We start from the raw sequence: 23,715 nt of genomic DNA on the forward strand, positions 1-23,715 counted from the left end.
AAAACGTGTGTACTCTGTGCGTAATGGGAGAGTGCGAGAGTGCGAGAGTTCAGCTGTCACTGGAGATGCCAGGGACATGCATGTACTGTATGTAAAATGAGAGTTACCTTGTCTTTATTTACTAAGTGCCCTGTTGGTTACAGTGCATACTTCCTTTATATATATATATATTATTATATATATATATTTTTTATTTTTTTTTATTTGGGAAAAATACAAATAGGATTACAGAAAGTTTCTGTCTGTTTATTTTACAGATTAAAAATTGATTTTTGAATTCATTTTCAAATTATTTATTTTAATTTAGTGAATATTAAGTAAAATAAAGACATTTCCTTTAAGCGATTGTTATTCATGTGTTTTTGCTATCTTTAAATTAGTCTGAGATGTATATATATCGGCCATCAGCCACCCTGCTCTCAAAGTCAGATATCGACATCGGCCACCAATAAAATCAGTATCAGTCGACCACTAATTTTGAGTATTACAATAGGATTAAACAGACCATCCGCTTATTATCATACTGAAATACAGATAAAAATAACTGAAAAATGAATAAATGAATACATACATACATAAATGCATAAATACAGACATAAATGTACACTGTAAAAAGTATTTAAAGGGGTCATATAATGCCATTTTTGTACAAGCTAATATGATTCTTTAGGGTCTAAATTAAAAGTTTGTAATATACTTTAATTAAAAATTCTCATTAGTATTGTAAGAAAACACTCATTTTACCTGGTCAAAAACAGCTCTGTTTTCAGCACGCCGTGTAAGTGCATGTGTCTTTAAATGATAATGAGCTTTGCTCACCCCGCCCCTCTGTTCTGTGCGTACACCGTTTTTAATAATAACACAATAACCATAACGCGTTGTTCATTATAAACGTGGGATTATGAATTATATTGAGAACGTCGTACATAGAAAACATGCTGTAATGTACCCTGAGTGTAAACCTTAGACATTCATCTGAAGCGTGCATCAAGGTTTGCAAATTTGCAAAGATTAATATAAATAATTAATATAAAGGTTAATAAAACATTACACTCACTTCTAGAGGTTCAGCAGGAACTCGTTGGTACCGATCCGTTTTTTCTCGTTTGTAAAGCTGTCTGGTGTGAAATGATTCGCGCGCAAACATGAAAGCATGGTTGATCGTGGGGAATCCCCGTGAGGGAATCCCCACGTCAATCCTTGGGGCATATCCCTTCAAAAACAAAACTCAGCCACTGAGTCTTCAACGGTTCGGATTTAGGAACATCAAAATGACTGCTGTGTTCCTTATTACACCGAAGAACACAATCACAGACGCCATTCTGCTCATAGACAGCGCTCCAGTGAGGGTATCAACAATGACGTGCGGACTATGACGACAGACAGCTCGCTCACGAGCGAGGGCGGGTCTGTGTTGAAACGCTGCTGTCAATCACCAATCGTGGGAGGGGCGTCGATTTTGTGACGTCACAAAATTAGGGCTGGGGGAATTAACGTGTTAATCTTTGCGATTAATTTGAGATGTTTAACGTGTAAAAAAAAAAAAACGCAATTAACGCAGCACTTTTTTTTGCCTCGTATGATTGCCGAAAATATGCCATCCCGCTCCTCCGTGTTCGGCGATCAGGTTTCATTCTCGCGCAGCTTTCATGAGCGGGTCTTTTCCGCTCCGTGTGTGCGCCGCCGCACTCTCCGTTCCCTGTGTGTGTGTGTGTGTGTGTGTCTGCGCTCTCTGCTAAATGTTCTGCTCTGTCGTTAACGGCCCAAACGCTCCAATCATGTACCGATCACGCACTGGAAAAGCAAAGTCCGCTCAAATAATGTGAAATTTCTCAGTAGGAGACTTCTGTTTGCAATAGCCCTACTGAGCTGGTATAGTCATGCTGGGCAACAATGGTAAAATGACCTGCTCTGATCACATGCTCTAATAATAGCTTTGTAGGACTATATTTTATTTTGATAATTAGTAAAAAAAAAAAAAAAAAAATCTGTTAAATTGATTATGTTGATTGATTATTGAAAAAGAATAATACATTGATATATTGATGTTTAATATTATTTTAATATAGGGCTATTTTCTGTTTTCATTTTCATTTTTTTCCTGTGTTGTTTAATTTAATTAGGTGATTCTAAGTTTAAATATTGATGATTACAAGTTTGGGGGAAATGCAATTAATTGCAATTAATTACAGCAAATTGTGCAATTAATTAGTTAATTTTTTTTAATCGATTCCCAGCCCTACACAAAATCGAACGGCTTGATTTCAGAGAGGGTCAAACCACTGATCTATATAGAATGACATGTCATTATATAGATCAGTGGGTCAAACATATAAGGAGATTTAAAAAAAACCACTGGATAGATTTTTATCATGATAGGATGGTTGTGTACAGGCACTGCCAACACACATTTCAGTACAATCAACTTGTAAAAGTGCATGTACCATTATATGACCCCTTTAAAACAATAAATGCAATAAATGATTATTAATAATTTAATAAAAACACAATAAATTGAAATAAAAATTAAATAAAATGTAAAATGTTTGTATACAACTCAGTTTTTATTTTATTTGTTGTTCAATAAATTTGATTAATTGATTATTAAATAAATTTAATTTTCAGCTTTGGTTTTCATCTAAATGTAAACTTTAATTTCGGTTTCGGTCAATCAATAATTTATTTAGGTATTTATTCATTTACCATTTAGTTTGTGCAGTATACATTTTTATTTCACATTCATTCACACTTCAATTTATTTATTCATTAGTTTTGTCCTCGAAAGTATAATGTTCTTTTTAACTGAACATTTTATTGCGTTAACTGCATGTTCATGTACACATGCTCTTGCCTCTAAAATAAATAGATGAAATAAATGAAAGTTTTGGGAAATTGGACATCAGCCTACACTGCCATCATTCAGATCACCCATCTAGTCTGTAAGCTCCTGCGGCCTACAGCTGTCTGGACTGGAGACAAATAGGACAGACACTGGGCAGAGGCGTTTATAGAGCTGTTTTTAACAGTGCGATTGACCTAATCATAGTGTGTGCATCATCTATCTGTTTTTAAACGCCACCCACACACGGGCCACAGAGACAGACATAATGAGAAAGAAAAACAGAGGGCAGAGTTAACACAGGTGACAGAACACAGCTAGCTGAGGGCTGAGTATCAGAATAACATCTCAACACTGCAGCTTATTCTGACCAAGAACCACTCACATAAGACTCTTGTCAACACTTAAAGTGACCAACCAGAGTTAGTTTTTCATGTGATGTGTCACTGGATATAGCCTAACTATGAGAGCAAAGGTGTTTTTTTTATGATATCTTATTCAATCAAGTCTGAGTGTTTCTTTCAAATAGAACGGTCATAAATCTCACTCATTTCGTCAAATCTAAAGATCCTGTAGAAGCCACAAACGGTCAAAATCCAAATAACGCACAGAACAAGAAAGAGATTTGGCAATATCCAAAGAGGGACCAAAAAAAAAAAAACAGACAGGCTTTAGAGTATTACACACAACACCTTAGGGTACATCACATTAACGTCCAGAGTGGTTGTGTTCACAACTAGAGAAATTCTTCACAGCAGGGTGTTGGAGCCATCCACCCCAAAGTGTTACCTCCCTGGAGAACTCTTCCTGGGTCTGCTGGAGAACACTCACACTAGAGGACAGGCAGAAGACAGGAAACATGTGGTATATCACAGATTCTGTCAGAGTGTTAAAGACTGCTTCCCTGCTGAGACGCTGTCTGCAAACACAGCCGAGCACCATGTAGAGAATGTAGAGTGTGTGTACATTCGTGTGCATGTGAACAGTATGTACAGCATGCACCTTCCTCAAGCTACATAAACAAACACCATCCGTTTGTACACAGACATATCTGTAATTAACATATCTGTAGAAACACAGTAACACAGAAGGTCAGGATCTGGTCCAAACTGGATACTTCCTTAAACAGTTAAGACAAATATTCTCAAAGACAGCAGGTTAAGACGGAGGTCTCAGCAGACAGCATTTATAACCTATGATCATCATCAGTAAAACCCATCCAACATAAATGCAAACTTAGGTGATCCCATTCAAATGAGAGAACTGTGACTGTAAACTCATCTCTCCAAGTGGTGGTGGGGGTGGTGTGCTATTGTTATATCTCTTTGTGAAATCTAATTTGATCATGTTATTTTACTTTAACTTGACAGACAAAGCAAAAGATTCATTAAAAAAAATCTGCCATTAATAATAATAAACAACTATGTAAAACGCAAGTTAAACACTGAATACAAAACAGTTAAATAAATATTATAGCACAGTGGTTTATTAATCCTGTTTTTTTAGAACGTCTCATATTTTTGAACGTCTCTATTGTCTGACCCATTTCATGTCTTCTCTGCTAATGAGCTGATGACCTGAATCAGATGTGTTTGATTAGGGAGGCATATATAGGCTGCGGGTGCATCAAACTGCCAACTAACTAAGGTCGCTCCTAAAAAATCATGAAAATTACAGGTAGGTACATCAATGTTCCCCTAATGAAAATTCGGAAGCGCAAAACATAAATTACACAAGTCAACTCAAGACACGCAATAGATTTTTAAAAAACAAACCATTATTTAATTAGCCTATGTTTCAGCATAAACATACATCACTAGACAGGTAATGAAAATAATCTAGCTAACATTTAAAATATAGTGCCTTACAGAGAAATAAAATAATGTCTAAATAATGCAAACAAGTCATTGGACAACATTACTTGCATTTAAAGAATCAAAAAGCATGTGCCATAAATAAAATGGAATAGCCTATGCATGGACAAAAAATTAATTATTATAATTAAACTATATTGTTGGTGAAAATAATACAAGAAAAATAAAAGTGCTATTTATTATTAACAATGCATCAATGTTTTTGAAAAAGAAACATCTAAGATTAACATTAGCTACTGTTTAAAGGGTAACTAAACCCTAAACCAACTTTTTTTAGTTAATGATCTGTAAGAATGGGGCCTTATTAGTGCTGTTCATTGATTCGAGTAACTTTTTGGACATTTGGGTATAAAGTGTTTTAATTCTACAATATAGGCTATGGTGTAAAAACGTCTGAGTGCTGCCCTCTTCAGGTTGAACCGTGGCTACTGCAGTTGAATTTTCCTATTGGATGTTTGCGGTACTACGTGACTAAGCAGGTTCCAGCTCACCACGCCCTCCCTTGGTACGAGCTACCATGCCCTTGGATGAGTTAGCGTAGATTTATCTGTATTTAGTACAGTGGTCAGGAGGGTACGTAGGTGTAGTGTTGCTGGTTGCAACAGCACTGCTGGACTGCATAGCTTTCCAGCAGACTTGGAAATTAGGCGCCAGTGGTTGCATGCACTTGGCCTGGAAGACCGTGAGTGTGAAACCTGCATTTTACGCGGAATTGCTTTTGAAACGCAATAGAGGTGGAAATGGGCTTCTCCACACAGCTCGCGCTGAAAAGCGACGCAGTGCCAAACGCTGCTCATCCTGCATGGACTCCACCACCGCAGCGGCGTCTTGATGTGAGTGATCATATATATTTTAATTAGTGGTCGACCGATATATCGCCGAGGCCGATATATCGGCCGATATTTGGCATTTTTGAAATATCGGCATCGGCCGATAAGTTTTTCTGATTGGCCGATGTGTTGAAAGCGGGACTTTTATTTTGACGGCGCTCCGGACTTTTATTTTGACGGGCGGCGCTGAGAACACCGGTGCCTGAGAAGAGAACGTCAACGGCAGCTCCTCACAGTGTTGCCAACTTAGCGCCTTTGTCGCTATTTTTAGCGACTTTTCAGACCCCTTTAGCGACAATTTTTCCAAAAAGCGACTAGCGACTAATCTAGCTACTTTTTGAACAAACCTCAGTAACCTCCAAATGTTGCCAGCATGAGTCCTGCGAGCGCGAGATTTGCTTTCTCCTTGCCGTCACACACCTCTCTCTGCGTCTACACTGTTCTGTGAATGGCTGAGAGCAGAAGCACGGCAGCTGACAGACATGAATGAGCAGTGTTGTTTCCACGGATGGACTTATCACTTATCTTTTGTTTTATATTTAAAGAATTTAGTTTGAGCATTTTATTTTCCTTTCTTTTCTTGTGCTTATTACTTGTAATACTCACTATCACAGTGCTTTAGTTCACCCAGTTCCCGAACTCTCTCAGTTCAGATAATTTTACACATATAAAAAATAGTCATTCAATCTACTCGTTCGTCTGACAAAAAAATATAGTAGCCTAAATGAGAACAGCTTTATTGGACATTCGGCTATATAGCCTATATTATATTATATTATATTATGTTATGTTAGTTATATTAAAATATAGTATGTAGGCATGATTTTAATGAGAAAAAACATTAGGCAGGCAGAACGCAAGTACGCCGCGATGACGTCATGAATATGCTAATTGACGTATGACGTCATCTAGCGACATTTAGCTACTTTTAGGGGAGGCGTTAGCTACTTTCCTTTGAAAATAGTTGGCAACACTGGCTCCTCAGATCAAACAGCCCTCACTCACATTCTCCGTCTTCATTTACGATCTCTGTCAGTCATATATCTAATACTTTGTTAGACAGAACTGGTAAACAAAGTAAGTGAATATTAACTTATGCGAAGTAAGTAAAGTAAAGCGTTTGCTTTTATATTATTTGGAACAGAAAAGGCAAACAATCAGGCTAAAATACTTTCTCATTTGCCGTCAACATTTAGCAAATACGCATCTACGTCATTTAAACAAATCTCTGAATATCTAATAAACATTTAATTTCACAAACCTTGCAGATTTAATTGAATCCAGCTGTGTGATATCTTGTGAAGTGTGCATTACTGTCTGCAAGTGACGGTCGGTCCGTGCGAAGTGAGTGAATGCGAACAGAAGATCAGCTTCACAGGACACGCGATCGAAAAACTTTAAATCCTTCATTTTAAAATATGATGATATATAACCAGTTGCCAACTGTGTCATATTCATATCGTTTTCACTGTGCTGTATGTAAAATTAGCGTTACCTTGTCTTTATTTGAAAAAAATATGATTACCAGCACGAAATTACCAGATTACTGAGAGCCCTGTTACAGTGTTTAGGCTACCTTCTTTTTATTCACATATTCATATATTTCTAAACAATTACTTTGTGAAAAATACTGTAATAGGATTGCAAATTTAAGAAGTTGCCATCTAAAGTATAAAAGCATGTTTATTTTAAAAATGTGTTTTATAATTTATTTATAATTTATTAAATATTGATTAAAATAAATATATATTAAAATATCGGCTTTATATCGGCCATCGGCCACCCTGCTCTCCAAGATATCGGCATCGGCATCGGCCATCAAAAAACCAATATCGGTCGACCACTAATTTTAATCACAATTTATGGTTAGGCTAAAGTTAATCCTATGGGGTCGACAAACGCGCCGGCGCATTTTGCTGGATTTTTTCACATAGCGGCAAAATATGAAAATGCTTATAGAGAGCGCGCGCTATTGACATCAACTCGATAAAACTCATCAGATGCATGTACTTTATGTTGTCTTGCAACCCTGTGAGTCACTCTCCATTTTAGAGAGTCTGACAGCAGGTCTCAGGTGCACTAAAAACTAAATATGAGATTTATCAAACATTTATAAAACATAAACATAATATTACAACTTATATCTGCACAAAATAACGCGTGAATTTGAACTAAGTTACGTAGTCAGAATGCATTGTGGATGCGCTCTTCCCATGATTATATGCTGTACGGCAACTAAACCCAAAGAATTCACAATGTTTTATTACAATAGTTTCTCATTATAATGTTATGCATATGACATTCCTGATCATTAGTTATTAATGTCATGCATTGCTGTTTGAGCTGCATGTGTTGAAGTTAAAGATGATCACCAGTAGGTGCTTTACTATCATGTTAATTAACTTAACTATTAGATATATATGCACAAAATAAAAGTAATATTACAACTTTCAATTGCACAAAACAAAAGGCTGCGAATGCACAAGCGAACTGTGCTAGTCATTAAGGTGTAACTCTGTTGTGGATGCACTTATCCCATAACAATGTACTAAAACACGGGCAAACAAAGAACTTACAATAATTCATTATAATTTTATGTAGCCTATATGACAGATTTGCGCTACACGTTGTACTTAACTGTAGTTTCCTTTTCGAAGTGATTCCAAATTCCAAACATATTTCAAGCAATTCAAAACCATCATGGCGAAAAGTGCACATCTGAAGTGTCGCAGCTGAAGGAAATAATAAATGTCCTTATCGGGGGGACAACAATAACATTAAAAATGCCTTAAACAGAAAACCCTTAATGCGATCCGCCCACTCATTTGCACAAAACAGTGCCTGATGGCTCGAGAACTCAAACCACGAAATAGGTTTCAAGGTACAAGCCTTGAAAAATTTATAATACAGAATTTGTATCGCTTCCGCGTAGCCACGTGAACCGGAATTATCCCGACATCGTTTTATCTGTACAGAGGTAAAGGGAAGGGAAGGAGGCCTTCACAGGGGAGAGACTAGTTGACACTTCAGGACTGAGTTGTCGTTGTGTCCAGGCGCAGGTCCTTCATCAGACCTCAATAGGGAGTGCCAAATACATGTAAATACGAGTCATCAAACATCAATACGAGTCATCAAAAAACTGTCATTAAGCAGCCAAGAAATACGGTGTCAGAGCGTAATGTTAGAAGATGGTGAGCCCAAAAAGACTTAAAAGTCTTAAAAATGCTAACAGTCAAAGAAAAGCCTACCGCTGTCCTAAAAGCGGCCACTTCGAAGAAACGTGTGATCGTCAACGAGTGGATCTCTGAGCTGGTGTGAGTTAGTGGAGGCGGGGCTAATGTGCATATCCATAGAACCGTGTGTACTAAATGAGGCAAGGGTGTAGCGTTACATTCAAGCTATATTAAGGCATGAAGACTTTTTTTAAGGAAACTTTTTTTTTTTAAATATGTCATTTTGGTGATCAAAGGTGAGTTTTAAGGGATAAAATGATTGACTACAGGGGGACTTTAAAATGTGAGTGAATTTGGATTAGAAGTATTGTTAAATTTGTGGAAAATCGGGTGACCAAATCGTAAAACAGAATACAAAGCTTCTACTCAGCCACTGTGGTTGTCAGGATTTCCGGCATAGCCCAAATTTAAATGCATTTACACAGACTGATTAATGCAACTCAAAGGTGACAAATGCATTTAACCTGCAGTTACAAATGCATGAATAAAGTTTTGATGTTTTAAAAATAAAACATTGATGATATCTGAAATTATTTTAAAATTGAAAAGATACAAACCAAGACTGCTACTAAAACCAGCAGTAGGTGGTGGCAAATCACCGTTAATGAGCAAATCATTGAGTCATTAATTCAACCGATTCATTCAAATGGATTGATTCATTCAGTAACAAAGCACCTGCTACGGCTTTGTTTGGAACTATTTTTGCCAGCAAAATAGAGCAAAACAGGCAATAGTGTCTAAAATGTAAGTCCTTAATTTGTTTATTAAACTGTTGTATAAAATAAATTTTGCATTTGCAACTGTGCTAATGTTTGGAAAAAGAATGACACTCTTTGTGTGATTGCTTAACTATACCATATAAAATAAATATAGGCTAAAAGACAAATACTCATGCAGGGGCATTTTTACTGCATTTTAATAGAGTATATCGCACAGTAAGAGCGTGAACTCTAAATGCGCACGTGCAGCAGTCTAACCTAAACCGAAATGGCTATATCACGCAGTGTATGCACTCTCTAGGCGTGTTTTTGTTTGGTTTTGCAAAGTGAGGGAGATCGTTAAAACAACAATTACAATATCATCGTAGACAATATATATCGCACACCCCTAGGGTAGAGTACTTTGCACTGTGTGTGTGGATGGCCGTGTTCGTCCGCCACCAGCGAAGACCATTTTTGACCCAGGAAAAACCCATGACCAGGACTTGTAGGAGAAGCAAACCTGATTTATTCCAGTTTGAATTCCACTAAAGGGTAATTATCATAGCAATAAAGAGACGGTACCCAGAGAGCATCTGAGTCCTTAGAGCACTGACACATAGGTCAAGGATCAAAAGTCAGGGGGTCGCGGCTTACCTCGGGGTTCCTCGGCCTGCTTAGCCAGTTTGCGGAGGGCCGCGGCGAATCCCGAGTGGGCGGATTGAGATGCAGGACTGCCATTGGGCACAATAGAACCGTTGAGGGGAGACGGGGTGAGGGGACTGACGGTCGCCGTGGTGCGGGTCGCAGTGGAAATCATGCCTAACGATGGTGACTTTGGCTCATGGCTCATGCCTGAGAGAGATAGAGAAGTGGAGTGAGATATTAGGAGCAATAAACAGGAAATACATGGACCTCACACTGACAGGTTGACTCATGGAGGACGTTAACAGCCTGACACAAAAAAACACTGTCTGTCCTCAACAGCTGCAGGACAGAGGTGAAGGAGAAGAGGTCAAAGGTTATGCCCAAGGTCACAGGCGGTTTGTCTGTGAGGATTCACACACATTCTCAGAGTCTGTAGCAAAATGCAAAATACCAACAGATTAAAAATGCTATACCTCATTTATACTGATTAAACAAAGAATCACAGAATAAAAAAAATGAAAAAAAGATCCAGACTAAGAATAGAGGAACAATGGGCCTGGAAAAATTAAGGTTACTTATCTCTAGTTTATTATCATCAGATCGAGCATGTGGCACAGAGCATGTGGCAAACAGACCTTTCTCACTGACGTACCTGTGCCCAAGCGGGCCCTGTTCTGGCCAGGCATCATGAAAGCCCTGAATAATTAGGCTGGTATCGGGTCGCCTGACTGCGATCGGATGTATTTTATAGGAATTAGCTGTAAAATTAAATCTGAAATATTTCGCTTAAAATGAATCAAAAGTAAGACTGCACAATGAATGCAAAATGCTGCAATTTACTCAAATCTTCTGCATACGTTCAGAGGGAATGAGCAGTTCTTCTATCTACAACATAAGCTAAAGCATACTTGATGTTGTGTTTTCAGTGACCCCTCCCCCCCCCCCCCCCCCCCACACACACACACACACAAAAATAAAATGAACAAAAGTAGTAACACACTCAGTGTCACTGTTTTGCTTTCATGGCAGTGGAAACATGGGCTGGTTCTTAGAGCCGATCACAAACCACCGCCATTACAGTAAAGCGAGAGACAGACAGACAGACAGACAGAAGAGCTCTCTGAAGACCTGTTCACCCACTGCACTTTACACGAACCGCTCAGAGCAATTAATAATGAAAAACAACAGCAGCAGCAGCAGCAGCACTGAAACACTGATCCATCACACACAACGCAGATGTAAAGCGCTACTGTGTTCACATTCCAGCTCACTGATGCATAATGGGAGGGAGTCACAAACACACAAGCGCTGAGAACAATCACAACACCTTTACATTAACATCACACACACACAAGCACATAGCCAGTCTGTCTCAAGTTTACTTCTTTGTACAGTTCACAAACTGTCGCTCTTCAAAGACTGTTCGGAGCTTATCTAACAAAGCAATACACACAATCCCTTTTCGTCAAGTCAAATGTTCAAGTGTAGCAGCTGCTGCAATGTCACATGACCTTCCTCTCCACCCATAATTCCTCTGCCCTTCTGAGATAAAAGAGAAAGAGAGACAGAGGAAGCCCCCAGTTTCTCTCTCTCTCTCTCTCTCTCTGTCTGTCTGTCTCTGTCTGTGTCTGTGTGTGTTGAGGAAAATCCTGATCCAGAGGTGGTGGCATGTTCAGACGTGCTCTTCTATTGCAACAATCTCCTTCCCCCTGCGTCTCGTTCTCTCAAAAGGCACATCTGTGCTCCACCTCCTACATAAACTGCTAAGCAGATGAGAACAAGCACTAATGGACAGTTCATAATGAGCAAGACTTTTTTAATCGCAGCAAGCCTTTTCATCTAAAAAAAAAAAAAGTCTTGCTTGGAAATAGTCCAATAGTTCTGAAAAAAATTCTAGCACAACCAACAAACCTGAAACTAATTCATAGCTGTGCACATACAATCAATATCCTCTGAAAAGTGTGTCAACAAACCAGAATCAAGCAATGTTCAGAATCAACAATGCCATGGTAGAAATATATTCTATACACACACACACACACACACACACACACACACACACACACACACACACACACTGTAGCTAGTAGCTACCTAGAACTAGAGCATGATACACTTTTATTCAGGTCGGTTGACCTAACCATAATTTTCACTGGTGATTTGTGTGATTAGACCTTCATGATCAGCCACGATAAGCCCAGAGATGCAGGAATATAATGGATTCATTTAAATTGTAAAAATTCTTTACTTTAAACCTGCAAACATTAAAACAGGAAGTGAAGGGTTAAACAGAGGAATAGAAGTCATCACCCAGGCCACAATGACTCAGTTCTCTTTCCTCCTGTCGATGCTCACCGCTTTCTCACAGAGAGATAAAGACAGAATGTGAAGGAGAGACTCATCTCAACTTAACAACATGGCTCATTCTCCGACGCACACACGCCCACACACGCCCACACACACACACCTAATCAGCTGAAAAAAGAAAAACAAAACTTTAAAAAACAATTTCTTAACTTTTTTTTTTACAATAAGGCCATATGAGATGTCATGTTTTTAAAAAAAATTCTGTGTTGTCTGATTTAATTTTGGTATTCTAATTCATGATATAAATTAAATGAAGGCATAAAACAATGACTAGTGACAGTTGCATTAGGGCAGTTCTTATTGCTGAGCCCTTGCTCTGAAGAGTTTTGCATGCAAAATGATATGACAAGATTTTATCAAATAAAATGGTGAAATGCTTGTGAAGTGAGCTCTGGAGATGAAGCTGCTGACTTACCCAGTTAAACTGTAAATTCCATTTGTATGACTGGATTCTGTCTACGCATTGCGGAAATCATATGGCCCTATACATGCGATATTACAAAACATCAACCTTTAAAGTTACCATAAAATCAAAAGTGGCACTTTTCTTTTTACAGAATATTGCAGTATTTGTTATAAATGATTTATCCATGCAAATCTTTTTTTTTTTTTTTTTTTTTTAAATCATGTGCTCTCTTAATCTTTAATAAAAAAAAAAGTACCCTCCTTTCAGCAACAACATATCTTCTCTTCTACCTGTAACTTTGCAGCAATAGCAAACGACAATGATCCAATCAATTCCCGATGGACAAAATCGAGTCCTGTCTACCTTTCTTTCTTGTTTGAGAGGCTGTTACACTCAGATATATGTCGCAAAAGGGAAGAAAAAGACTATTGCAACTTCCATTTTCATGGTGACTTTAATGCTGACAGTCCCTCGGATCCTTCGTTTTTATTCTGGTTACTTCTTGTTTTGAGCTTTCAACACACTTCTGACAAAATTAAATAAATAAACATTTATGGTTTGCCAGTTTTCTGCTGATATGACAGACATATGCTGTTCCCCAGCAGAGGGATGCTCCGATAGGCTACATCGGCCACAGATTGGTATTGGCCGATAATCGCATTCTATGACAATCTGTAGTCACTGAGGGCCTGTTTACACCCGGTCACTTAGCCTAATGCATTTTTACTGATCAGATATCTATCTGATTTCTCAAAATCAAAGACAGAGTGGCAACAGCACTGGTAAAATCATTTTGTTTCTTTACTTTTAATGAAGATGATTGTGTGCGTCGCGTCTGCTACTTACTTTCATTTGCGATAGTTTGCACGTTGGCTTGATGAATAGATGCTCAGCTGCGGTGATATATGTCTGGCTATAACATGACATATAGCCTATAACACGCTGTCACACGTTTATTTTTTAGCATTGTTGAGAGGTGTCAAATTTACATATGTGGTTTCAACAACCAGATGCAATTACACTTGTCCAGTTTCATCTGGAATGTGGCCCAGACCACCTCCTGATGTGGTTTGAGCGATCGGATTTAAATCCGTCTCGAATGCATTTCGGAGGGCATTTACACCTGGTCTTTTCACAATCGGATAGCTATCTGTTAACAGAAAATGGTGTAAACAGGCAAGTGGCCGATCTCACGAACCGATCGCAATTTCATGGCAAAAAACTATTAAAAGTGGCCAGGACGCGCTTCTATTACTTTTGTGGCATACTATTCTTTATAACTCATTAGTATAACACATTAGCATAGTATATATTAGTATAACACATTAGTAACCCGCAGTAGGCCTAAATCACAAATCTTTATTTAGAGCAGGTTGTCTTGATTCAAACGAGTTCACACACAACATAACATGATACGTAGAAAATCCTCACTGAGTGACATGACATGCTGCTTGGCTAAAGCTCTATAGGACTTGCGGGATCTGACCATGTCGCGATCATGATGCAGAGTTTTCCAACGTCATTTGAAATAAAAAATTCAACCAATTAAAACGGGACCACAGGTATGGTTGGTAGGGATGGCGTGTAGAGATCAATCGGACACTGTTATACATCTGGAGCGTGCTTGGATTGGACTGATCGCTGAGATTGACGGGTTTTGATTTACCGTGCATAAGATAATCACTCATCAACCAGGACCTTATTGCTTTTATTCTATGTAATTATAAATATTTTTATGCATTTAGGTGTTTACACTAGGGGGTGAAAAAAAATAAAATAAATAAATTCGATGCATCGATTCTCTCTCCAACGATTCTGGATCAATTCTGAGAATTTCAGAATCAATTCTGAGCTTAGGCCTAGTTGTTAACCGCAGATGCACGATGACGCTGAGTATCTTTCTTTCTTTCTTTCTTAGAAACACCTGTATTCCGTTTGCTCACAATTCCTTGCACACACAAACACACACACACACACACACACACAAAAAGTATTTTCTTTAAAAGACAAGATTTGGTTTTCAAAAAGCCTTTGTCCTAAAAGATACATCTTGAAAAGTGGAGGTCGTCTTATATTCAGGGTCGTCTTATATTCGGAACAATACGTTAAATAAAATAAAATGATTTTAAGATTTTCAAGTGGGTAAAAAATAGATCAAGAATTGTTTTGGAATCGGATTGTGACTCCCAGAATTGGAATCGGATGGGATCGTGAATTCCCTACAGATCCCCACCGCTAGTTTACACATGTAAGTACTTCTTATGTTCAGTAAAACTCAGATCACTTGTTTGGAGAGGTTTTTGGAGTTCTGATAAAAAGGCTACCATGGTTCCAAATGCTATAACTTTTGATTGCTGCAAGATGTCAGCACAAAATTTGGCCCAGATGCAGTTGACATGATGGTGAACAAGCCCAAACATAATTTTATGACCTGTCATATACTATACTACTCTAATAGTCATTATGTCAAGTATGAATAATAACAAAATAATCAATACATTGCATCACTTTTTTCTGGGGGTTTCTCCTCAGTGTTGTAACATAAGAACCTCCAAACAAGATCAAAATCTATTTTCTTCAAAATTTGAAAGGTTTTCTACCAAATGAGACCATGTACTTGATGATACATTTCTTTCTTTCTTTCTTTCTTTCTTTCTTTCTTTCTTTCTTTCTTTCTTTATAACCAATTACCTTTAACTTATGGAAGCTTATGGGTAGCAATATTCAATTTGAAATGTAATATGCAAAATGGCAATGCATTTCTGTATTTAAATGTACATTTTCCATACCATATGTGCAACATTTGATGCAAAATGATAATTAAAATGTATATATGTTCCCAAAAATAAATCTGTTGATGTCTAAACCCATCTTTCAGATCTTAGAAAGCACTCTGATGTGAACAGGTCCTGGTAGTGTGATAGCCTAGATATTTTCTTGCCACAAGTACCAACAAGTACAACTACAAGTACCAACTGAGCATCGATTAAACACTGCAAGCCTACCTGAGTATTCCATCCCTTTATGACCACAGTGTACCATCTTCTGATGGCTACTTCCAGCAGGATAACGCACGTCACAAAGCTCAAATCATCTCAAACAGGACAGTGAGTTCATTAAACTCAACTGACCTCCACGGTCACCAGATCTCAATCCAATGGAGCATCTTTGGGATGTTGAGGAACAGGAGTTTTGTGGCATGATAGCTTTTATACAATGTTTAAAAACATTAGTAGCTGTAAAATTTTAAATAAAATGTTCATAAATAAATCATTTCTAGGGTGTGAAAGGGGGTTAAACATCAGAGTTATTTTTGGGAATAGAAATTATTATTATTATTATTATTATTAATAACACTCATTTGCATCCAGTTGGACTACACATCATTTTTATTAATATAATTGATGCATAAACAACAATAAGAATGGTAAAAAGAGAAGAAAGAAATACAACCATACTGACAGAGCAAGCAATAATCTCGGACAGCTTGTCTGAGATCATTTCTATGAGTAAAGTAACCTGTTGTAAAGCACAGCTCACTCACGTGCACGAGCACCAGGCGCGTTCTCTGCGAGACTTTCTAAACATAAATATCTATGGTTCTAACAACGTACTGGTTATATCACTGACGGATGCGCATAATCTTCAGGAACACTGACATTTCTCTGTTCTTGCTCCACTTCATCTGCCAGTAAAGCCTCACTCTTAATAGCTTTGCCGCCGCCATGTTTCCAACACCTGGCCCCGTTTTGACGCAATGATTGACAGGGCGGGGATGTGACTGGCTCGGATTGCATTTTCTATTCCACATTGAATTTTGCTATATTATTCATTGTGGGACATTTAATGAAAATGCAATCGCAAGTGTCTTAACTGTGAGTGTAAATGCAATTAAGAAAAATAACATTTAAATGATCATTTTGCTACAATTTTAGCTTGACCATGTAAAACATATCTAATAATTTACGTAGGCTAATGCATTTTCATTTTGCAACTTATAAAACGGTTAAAATATGTGTTTAAATCATGTTAAAACTAGTGTAGGAAATAGCAAATGTAAATTATATTATTGAATTTCAATTATCATTTTGCTCCAAATGTTGCACATATGGTATGGAAAATTTACATTTAAATACAGAAATGCATTGTCATTTTGCATATTACATTTCAAATTGAATATTGCTACCCATAAGCTTCCATCAAGTATGCCACTTAGATGTGAAATCATTAAAATTGCCTTCAGGGTTGTAAGGATTTAAAAGTGGAAGTCAATAGAGAGAGCTTACATATCACTTATATAAAGCTTGAAAGATTGGATGATAATGATGACAAGAAATCGGTAGTCGGTATCGGTTGCAAAAATCATGATCGGTGGACCCCTGTAGTTTATATTGTAGGCAACATCTCATTCACTGTTCATCAGATACTGGAAATTTACAGCAAACGCAATAAAAGAACTGCATCAAGCCAGCTTTTGAATGTTCTCGTTGTTCACAACTCTACTGAATCATGAAAGTGTATACTATGATTTTTTCTTATGTTAGTGTTTACTAATCTATGCTCATGTGCTGATCAGCTGTTTACTGTAAAACTCTGTAGACCCTTGTGTACTTTTAGACACAATCACAGGCCACAGCATAACAAAGCACACAAGGGCTGAGTGAGCAGCCCACTTCTGACCTGACCATGCGTAAACACACACAGAGGCAATAATCCCGGTGGCTCCGCTATGCTGCGGCCCACTGCTGAGATAAGAGGTGTGCTGCCCTGGAGAGCATTTAATCTTTAACCAGCAACGGATTTGCCTATCAGCTCATTAAAGCAGTCCAGATCTGCAGGACGGAGCTATCTACTGTCATTCATCTGGAATTGTGTGTGTGTGTGTGTGTGTGTGTGTGTGCGTGCGTGACTCAGACTAACATAGCCTTCGGGGAGAGTGTGTAGGATATACAAACAGAAATACAAACACATGCTTGACCCTGAATGACTGGTTTTATCACTGTAGTCTGAATAGATGAGATGGCACACAGAACCAGACAAACACTCGCTCAAAAGTGAAACAGCAGTCTTCACAAAATCAACACAACACTCCCCTTCCACAGAGCCCTATCTGCAACTGCACACAGACTCATCTTTATTACACGCACATAGCTGTGGGCTGCTCATATACCGACTCACACATGATAATTTCACCACATTCACCTTTTACAAACAGAGGAAAGACCTGCTAGTGCAGGGGTCTCTTTTCCAGGCCTGGGACCTCTTTGTGGATTAAGAGACAGAGCATGGACCCCCTGATCTGATGCATATTATACAAAGACTTTGGACTACAATAACATGCGCATGGTACTACATTGTTGTATGCACTTTGTTATGAGTACATTGCTTGCAGAAATTGTAAAATATCCTAGTCCTCCTGTGCTAGTTTGTCCAGTTATCAAATGATACCTGCGATAGGAGAGACATTATGATAAAGAGAATGAGAGTTGAATTGAATTATGGGTAATGTGACAATTCAGAAAGGTCACTCATGCTTTCTGGAATCACCAGATATGTGACTGATACTGCTGGAGAGAGGGAGAAATATATGAGCTACTTCAGCCGTGCTGCTTTCAACACACACACACACACACACACACACCATATGACATTCAGCTGATCTGGCAGCTGGCTGTGGCACTTCCAGGTGGTTCATAATGAAGCCTTTCTCCAGTGTGTGTGTGTGTGTGTGTGTGTGTGTGTGTGTGTGTGTGTGTGTGTGTGTGTGTGTGTGTGTGTGTGTGTGTGTGTGTGTGTGTGTCATGCACACAGCCTATTGAAGACAGCAATAGCAGAACAACAGTGTGTGAACACAGCGGGGAGTGAAGAATGCTGCCTTTTTGTGTATTGTGTGGGTGTAGAGGATTTTGGGCCACCACTGTTGCTGCCCCTAAGGGTTTCCTGTCAGCTGAGGACAGTAGACCAGTGTGGGCATTACTGGGACTGAGCTGTAAGTGATATGGTGACGTTAAACTCCTCCAAACTGCCCCGCTGTTTCAGCCTGCCTGCATGACGCTCGAGCCCTCCAAGAAACATACTTACACACCAAGACAAGACGGCCGTAGACCTGGACAACAAACACAGAGTGAGAGCACTATGCCGTATGAACTGCGGGCCGATAAGGCACGGTCTGGACAAGTGTGTGTCTTATCTCCGGCTTCAGTGCTGCTCACGCTGCGTTTGTTTAGCCATGTCTTATCGCCACCAGAGGGATTACAGCAGCTACTGTCACACACTGCTGTTGTCTCTCAACGTTCACGTCTGGGGCCAAAACTGCTGCTGTATTGCTCACGTCACACACACAAACAACTAAAAAATATCTCTTCCTATTCATGCCATATCAAACACTCACAATGATTTTGGTGAGCGCATGAAATTAAGCCCCAGTCATGCCGAACAACACAATGATTTTAATGAGCATTTTATTTAGCCATTCAACTTTCCTAAAAAACTATATCACGTCTAGTTTCACGGTCGTTACTTGTTTTCTGGCTTTCAACAACTCTGTAGCAAAATTTTAGATGTTAGTTACTTGTGCCATCCCTCAGAAAGGAAGTATCCTTGAATTCTAAATTGTTTCTAGAATTTCACTGTTTTACAGTCTCCATTGAGACTGAAAAATATATATTGTAGGAAAGTCCTTTACATAAACGTTGAGATGAGCATTAAGATATGTTTTTCGTGATCTTTCATCCAGGCATAATACTTTGCCTCTAAAATTACTTTTCTTTTCTGCTGAAGTAAAGAGTGAAGAAATAGTACACAGCCTGACACATGTGACCCAAACAATTTAAAATCGAGTCCCGCTCTACATTATATCCAGCTTAATATTCTATCAAATTGAGCCGTTAAACGCTGTATTATGTTGTCTTTAAAGCAATAAGCTCCTGTTTACCATTGCATTACACCGTATCAAATTCCGTCTTGAAAACACAATTTCTCTGGCATGTTTTACACAGCACAGACGCTGCTGAGTCTGATACGAAGGTGCTGACAGTTGAAAGGTCTGGTTTCCAGGTCACGGACGCTGAATGCTGCAACATGTCGAGGCCGATCTGGTGTCAAAGATAACATCAGATAACAGCTGTGAGTCGGGGACGCCCGTCACCGCCTGCCCTGCACATTACCCAGCATGCCTGGGCATTTGCATATGCAGAGCCAGGGCTGTGTTTGACTAGGGCGGATAGGCAAATCAGAGCAGACTCTCTCTGTGAGCTGAGGTCGTCACAAGATTGAACGATATGTAACTGACGGTTGCTTCTGTGCGTGTGTGGTCTGTTGTGTGACTGCCTTGTAGCTACAGCTTGCACACAGGAAGTGCTCACTTAGCTGGTTTCTAGAATACTTACACTATGTGGTTTGGTACAGCCGCACAAAACGAGAAAATAAGTGTGTGCTCAGTGTTGTAAAATACAGCCCCCAGAGGGCGCTATCACATATAGGTGAAGGCTACATAAGGGGAAAACACTGGAGGACAGTGTGAAAATAGAAACATAACCATATAAAAAAGCTTTCAGTTACAATAACTTCCTTCTCGTATTGTTTACTCATTGACATTCGAGAATAAGAAAGCAGGTGTTAATGAAAGCACATGGTTATGCCTCTAGTTTTCTTATCATGTGCGCTGTTCATATAACAGCTGACATTTAACGGTTGGATGAGTGAAAGCAAAACACTTTGCATCTGATAAAATCCATGCGATTACTGTAGAGATCTGTTGAGACTCATCACAGAACATCAAACGCAAACACAGAGAAGAAAAGAGGAAGTCTGTCAGAAGTATACTGAAAGTGCCTCACGGTTAACAAAAGACAGCAAGGCTAGAGGTGTGAAATATTAAAAAAAAACAAAATTCCACAGAAAGCTCATCTGCTCGCATACCATTGTATCCAATAATGCTAAATGATATTTAAGCTCTTTAACATTGTTGGTAAAAAATAATGATATGCATACAAACATAGTGTGAATTATGTTTAATTTCAGGGTGTAAACCAGGGGTGTTCAATTCTTCTCTGCAAAACCTTCCACCACAGTTTAGCTCCAACCCCAATTAAAGTGGACCAGAAAATCAAGGGCTGTGTCCGAACAAGTGTGCAACCGACGTAAGCGTACGCTCAACAGCTAGAGAATACCATAAGAGTCGCGTGTCGAATGAATTCCCGTGTCTGACCAGAAAATGGTGCCCGCAATTGATTCGAATCATCCATCCATCCACTTTCCAAACCGTTGGTCCAATGTGGCTACAGCGTAATCAATTCCTTTTTAATGGATTATTATATTGTTAATTAAGGTTCATACATAATAGTTTCCATGACAGAGTTCAAGATCAATCTTTTCATTAGCTGCTAAGTTTCAAATGATTATTAAACAGCAAGCACAAACTAGGCTTTGTAAAAGCGGCCGCCCTTCTAGCGCACTCAGTGCCCGAGTTCATTTGTTTTCATCCACTTCTTCAAGTGGACTATATTAGTGGAGTAATGTAGGGAATAGTGAATGAGGGTATGGGGGTGATTTCGAACACAGCCAAGGTCTTCAGGATGACTAGGCAGGTAAGTAGGAGAAGGCTGGATGCTGGACTACTTCTGGTGTCATCCGTTTCCACTTATTTGAGCTGTACAAAAACAGTCCGTTAAGCTACTTGATATTGCAAACTGTTTTTTGTCATCATATTATTTTCATCGTAATCATAAATACTTTGGTATATTTGGTACATTTTACCAGATACTGCACTTTGTCATTCTTCTACTTGTTTACCTATTGAACATTCACAGAAATTAGCTTACTTTCGTGATACAAAATAAGGTCAATATGAGAATGTCTCAACTACTAAAATGAATGGCCATTATATAGCTAGAGATCCCATTTTCTAGATACTGTATTGGCCATTGACAAATCGCAACGTGCACAGACATGGAGTGTGCTCAAAGATCTCAGGCAACGGGTGAGAACGCTTGTTTGGTTCCATGAGGATAAAGGCTAAGCACTGCATGAATGAAGGAGTAAGAGGGAGGGGACGAGGGTTCGAGAGGGCAGCAGGGGCTGCCTGTGAGCTTTCCAGCGGGGGTTTGCCCTCTGCAACGGCCCACAGCAGACAGGTGCTATACGACATGTTGACACAGCTGCTCTGCCACTTCCTGTTGATCCTTCTCAACAAGAGCGTCCATCGGCAAGCGTGAGGACCCCCACGAGAGCACCCGAAGAGAATACCCATTTTTTTCCGAAAATCTGTTGTCCATAAGAAGAAGAAACCCTTGGCAGGAAAACACCCTCATTATTTTCAAATCCGCCTGCAATTCTGGCAAACATCTCTTTGAGAGAGCTGCTCCGAAACGCTGTTCTGCGCCCTTTCCCACTGCCATCAGAGTAAGGTCACGGCTTTGGGAGATAGTCAAATGTGAGTTCAGAGAAGGCAAATGTGCCGTGCCTCCTCCAGCACAGGGCTATGGAAACACATGCAAACGCAAGGGGTGTGTTAGCGACCGCTCTACTGGAAGTCTTTTCGAGGATTTGGTCGTGATGAGGACATGCAAAACTGGGTCAGCCTTTTTCTTTAGGCCCTGAATGTAAACACCAGAGATTACAGCGGCGAGCTTAATTACTTTTACAAGATCCACAGCTGCCTTTTACTGCCGACAATCTGTCACCGTGTTCAAAAAGTTAAGAGCAGCGTTACGACAAAACAGCATATTTATTAGTGATTAGAAGGATGGAATAAATAAAATCAGAAGAGACTCTGTTTTCCACAATCAAACAAATAACTAAGCATGTTTACCAATTATGTACTGCTGAAAATATTCTGGTAGCCCTTTATGTAAACGACAGTAGGAGAACGCTAAAGAAAGCAGATAAAGTGACCAGGATGCTTTTCAGGAAGGTTATGTTATGTTACGATATGTAAATGAATGAACTCAATAAAACAGCTGTGACTCACACTAGACCTTAGCCTAATGCTGTTTGACACAAGACTGTGAAAAAACAAACGCCAGAATCAAGCCAGAAGTGCCAAATGTAAGCCAGATTTGGCCCAGACTCTGTTGCTATCTGGGTGTAACCATGGAAGAGTGTCTAAACTATGTTATACTACAACTACACACATCTCCAACACACATTTCCTGCATGAATTCAGTACATTATTATATGACTTATCTCTCAGTCTGGATATGATCATGACACATGGGCCAAAATCCCATCCATCCATCCATCCATCCATCGATAAATATGTATGGACCTTTGGTTAGCCTATAGGCCACATTTAGACAGATAGATAGTAAACAAAACATAAAAAAAAAAAAAAAAAGTTGTTTCATTAGACACCACGTTATGAATGAGTAATGTGCCTTAATAAGCATTTTCTTAATGATAACTGTAAGAACAGCAAGCAGAATAACGTTATATGGCTATGTTTCAAAGCCCAATGAACTCGCAATCTAAAAATCAGCATTTTGGGACATCATAGTAGCATCATCAGCCGCTGACTCATGACGTCCTAAACTGCTGCTGTCTAGATAGGGAGCTGACTAGGTTTTGAGACACAGCCCTGGTTATGACTCTAATAATCGCTGCTCTAACATATGCTTATATTCAGAAATAATGAATCAAGTCAGACCCTACTGGGAAGATAAAATGTTTATTTTACGCAAAACGAAAACAAACACACGCACACGCACACACACGCGCGCGCGCGCGCGCACACACACACACACATTAAACAATACATACACGCGCGCCAGCGCGCACACAATACACACGCAAGCTCTCGATGAGCGCTGACTCTCTTTATA

General features: G+C 39.1%; 1 protein-coding gene across 3 annotated transcripts in view; it reads right to left on the reverse strand.

Annotated features, from left to right (window-relative positions):
* Nucleotides 1–23,715, reverse strand: part of gse1b (Gse1 coiled-coil protein b) — a 486,478-nt gene that overhangs the window by 258,495 nt on the left and 204,268 nt on the right. For all 3 annotated transcript variants that reach the window (XM_079874204.1, XM_079874205.1, XM_079874203.1), the window contains exon 3: nucleotides 10,132–10,329. In XM_079874204.1, coding sequence (XP_079730330.1) covers nucleotides 10,132–10,329 — 198 coding nt within the window. The remainder of the gene's footprint in view (nucleotides 1–10,131; nucleotides 10,330–23,715) is intronic.

The sequence above is a fragment of the Squalius cephalus genome (assembly GCF_949319135.1).
Source record: "Squalius cephalus genome assembly, chromosome: 6".
Classification (NCBI taxonomy): Eukaryota; Metazoa; Chordata; class Actinopteri; order Cypriniformes; family Leuciscidae; genus Squalius; species Squalius cephalus.